Source organism: Austrofundulus limnaeus, unplaced genomic scaffold, assembly GCF_001266775.1.
Source record: "Austrofundulus limnaeus strain Quisiro unplaced genomic scaffold, Austrofundulus_limnaeus-1.0 Scaffold638, whole genome shotgun sequence".
Classification (NCBI taxonomy): Eukaryota; Metazoa; Chordata; class Actinopteri; order Cyprinodontiformes; family Rivulidae; genus Austrofundulus; species Austrofundulus limnaeus.
This window is the reverse complement of record NW_013953040.1, coordinates 256,223-259,560: the sequence shown is the minus strand read 5'-3', so window position 1 is coordinate 259,560 and position 3,338 is coordinate 256,223. Positions and strand designations below refer to the sequence as shown.

The 3,338-nt window shown below is 45.3% G+C and overlaps 1 protein-coding gene across 4 annotated transcripts in view; it reads left to right on the top strand.

Annotated features, from left to right (window-relative positions):
• Positions 1–3,338, top strand: part of adamts3 (ADAM metallopeptidase with thrombospondin type 1 motif, 3) — a 92,507-nt gene that overhangs the window by 40,472 nt on the left and 48,697 nt on the right. For all 4 annotated transcript variants that reach the window (XM_014027345.1, XM_014027344.1, XM_014027343.1 and 1 more), the window contains exon 5: positions 592–782. In XM_014027345.1, the coding sequence (XP_013882799.1) occupies positions 592–782 (191 nt within the window). The remainder of the gene's footprint in view (positions 1–591; positions 783–3,338) is intronic.

Sequence of the window (3,338 nt, the reverse complement as noted above, 5' to 3'; positions counted from 1 at the left end):
TCAGGAAGTGATCATCAGGAAGTGATCATCAGGATGTCACAACAAAGCCACAACACAACAACACAAACAACAACAACATCAACAACAACACCAACTACACCAATAAAACCACCAGCAACACCAACAACAGCGTTACCAACAACAACACCAACAACAGCGTTACCAACAACAACACCAACAACAGCGTTACCAACAACAACACCAACAACAGCGTTACCAACAACAACACCAACAACAGCGTTACCAACAACAACACCAACAACAGCGTTACCAACAACAACACCAACAACAGCGTTACCAACAACAACACCAACAACAGCGTTACCAATAACAACACCAACAACAGCGTTACCAATAACAACACCAACAACAGCGTTACCAATAACAACACCAACAACAGCGTTACCAACAACAACAACAACAACAACGAAATAGTTTCAGTTTGTAAAGCTAACAGAGGAACCTAAAGAGGAGTGAGCCAAGTGTTCTTTGACACGATGTGGTTTTCATTCAGTCCTGGAGACACAAACATGATGTAATACACAATATAATCTTTTTCACACTGTTCTTCCGGTCTTGTTTTTTCTTCAGAACCAGAACTAGAAGTTTCCAGGTCTCTGGCCTCGGTGAGCCAGCAGCTCAGTGAGACGGTCCAGCGCCAGCGCCGGGATGCAGGCGAGAACGATTACAACATTGAAATCCTGTTAGGAGTGGACGACTCAGTGGTCCGCTTTCATGGCAAGGAGCARGTGCAGAACTACCTCCTCACCTTGATGAACATTGTGAGTCTCTTTGTGTTGCACACACACCAGCATGCCCAGTGCACACATCATTARACAACGTATGGTCCAACACATGGACTCTTCCTTCTGAGCGTCTGAAGTGTTGCAGGAACTCTGGTAGGAAATGAGATTTATTATTAGGCTGACACCTGATACCTGTCATACTGCACAGTACAAGTATGTGTCTTCAGATATACAGTAAAAATACACACAATATGTTGACAATACTTATAAAATATTTTGTAAATGATTTGTGGCACTAATTTGATTTCATTAACTTAAACTTAACCAGGAAAACCCCACTGAGATCACAAATCTGTGATGTAAAGGGGGGCTTGAAGACCACCATGGTTTTGGTCTGTGGGGAAAACCTGGAGAAGTCCAAGAGAACATCCAGACCCAGAAAGAGCCCAGGGACAGAACCCTGTGTGAGGCACCAGTGCTAACCACTGAGCCACTGTGCTGCAGAAGGGTTTCTAACCAGTTTCTGAGCAGCTGATGGAGATCTGATTGGTAACCAGTGTGTTTATTGTGTGTCTGTCAGCTGCACTCACAGTTGTGTAGGACGACTTGTGTGTTAATACTGAAGTGTTGTTGTGTTTCTGTGTTGTATTGTCCAACAATTAGCTCAGACAGCATCAGATGCTTGTCTCTGAGCGTGGGCTGACACCACAGCAGGCCTGCTGGATCTCCAGACTGTSTTCAGATTCTGTGTGGTCCCAGGAGGCCTGAGCTCATCACCCTGTCAGAGAAAAAGCTGCAGGTTGTTGGAAGAAAAGGTCCGTGTGTGAAGTCAGCTTCTAATGAGACGTTTCATTCAGCTGGAAGATCAGAGCTGCTTTCACTGTTACACCCTGCAGAGAGACGAGCCGCTCAACAAGCTGCTGCAGTTACACACACACACACACACACACACACACACACACACACACACACACACACACACACACACAGGTCAGAGATAACAGTAGCAGGGTCGGATCAGCAGCTTTAGCAGCAGGATGAAGGGTTGTGTGTGATGAAGAGGAGGAACAACACCATCACCACACTGCACGCTCTGATTCACTCCTCCTCCTCTTCCTCACTCTGTTTTCTTCCTCCCAGCCTTTTCTCTCCTCTCTTCCTCCCTTCGCTCCTTCAGAACTGTATATTTTTCTGTGTATTTATAGCACTGCCATCCAAAGAGCCATTATTCTCTCTTCCTCCTCTTCCTCCAGTTTATCTCCTTGGTGTTCTCCTCGTCCCTGAGGTCTCCTCTTTTTTATGCTTTGATTTGATTTTGTTATTATTTCTTCCTCCTGTCATCATGRTCTCCTCTTCCTCCTCTCATTTCTSCTGCTAATTAAAGCAGATCCTGTGTTTCTGGACAAACACATCATTTTGAAAAACAACAGCACACAAGTGTCCTATGGTGTGTACACAAGCATGGACCATAAGTTATCCTAACTTTGGTAAATATCATCTACCTTACTGGTTGGGCTGGTTTCTCTGGCTTGCTACTGTTGTGGCGTGTCTCGGTGGAGTGGCGGATGTGGGTGGAGTCCCTCGGCCCTCAGATTGTCCCTCGTGTTTGGACGGAGCGACTGGGGTGGGTCCATAGTCTCCCTCCAGGGATGAAGAGCGGTAAAATCTGAGCTGCATCTGTGTACAGAAATGCATCGGCCTGTAAAGATTAGATTAGATTAGATTAGATTAGATTAGATTAGATTAGATTAGATTAGATTAGATTAGATTAGATTAGACCTTTAGCACAGTGAAATGACAGAGCCCCACCAGCCTTGGTCTGCATCAGATCACGTTCAGGAAACAAAAGTGTGCAGCTGAGAGGATCAGGGGAACAGTGTGTGGACTTCCTGCTGTCTGTCATGGAGGACCGGTCAGTTCTCCTCTGCTGGACTGGTTCTTCTCTTCCTGCTTGTGGACAGAAGCCTGTCCTGTGGTGCAGTGAGACAGAGCTGCTCACTACTTAAAGCCACAGTGACCGCTCCTTCTGCTGGAAGATCATTAGCTCTTCTTGTTTCCAGTAGCAGAGAGCAGAACTGTTCTTCTTCCAGCTGCGCTCTGTTCGGTTCCTGCACTGGTGTGCAGCGGCTGACCTGCCATCAGCCAACAACACCTTACTGTTGTCTTTCTGCAGCCTTTAAGCTGTGATAACACAGGATTAAATTATACGACTCTTCTGACTTTCTACTTCTTTATTAGATTTTATTTCTTCTGTTTTACAAATGATACTTTTACAAGTTGTTGTTTTACAAATAAATTCATGTAAATGATTACAATCTGGATGGATGATGGATGGATGGATGGATGGACGGATAGGATAGATAGACAGACAGACAGACGGATGGATGGATAGATGGATGGATAGGATAGACAGATGGACGGACGGATAGATGGATGGATATGATAGATAGACAGACAGACGGATGGATGATAAAACCCTGGAGGAACATCAGGACTGGTATTTTCCCTCCCTGGTTTACTTCTTGTCTGTCCCTCACTACAGACCAGGACCAGGACTTACAGACCAGGCTTTGTATCATGTCAGACTCATAC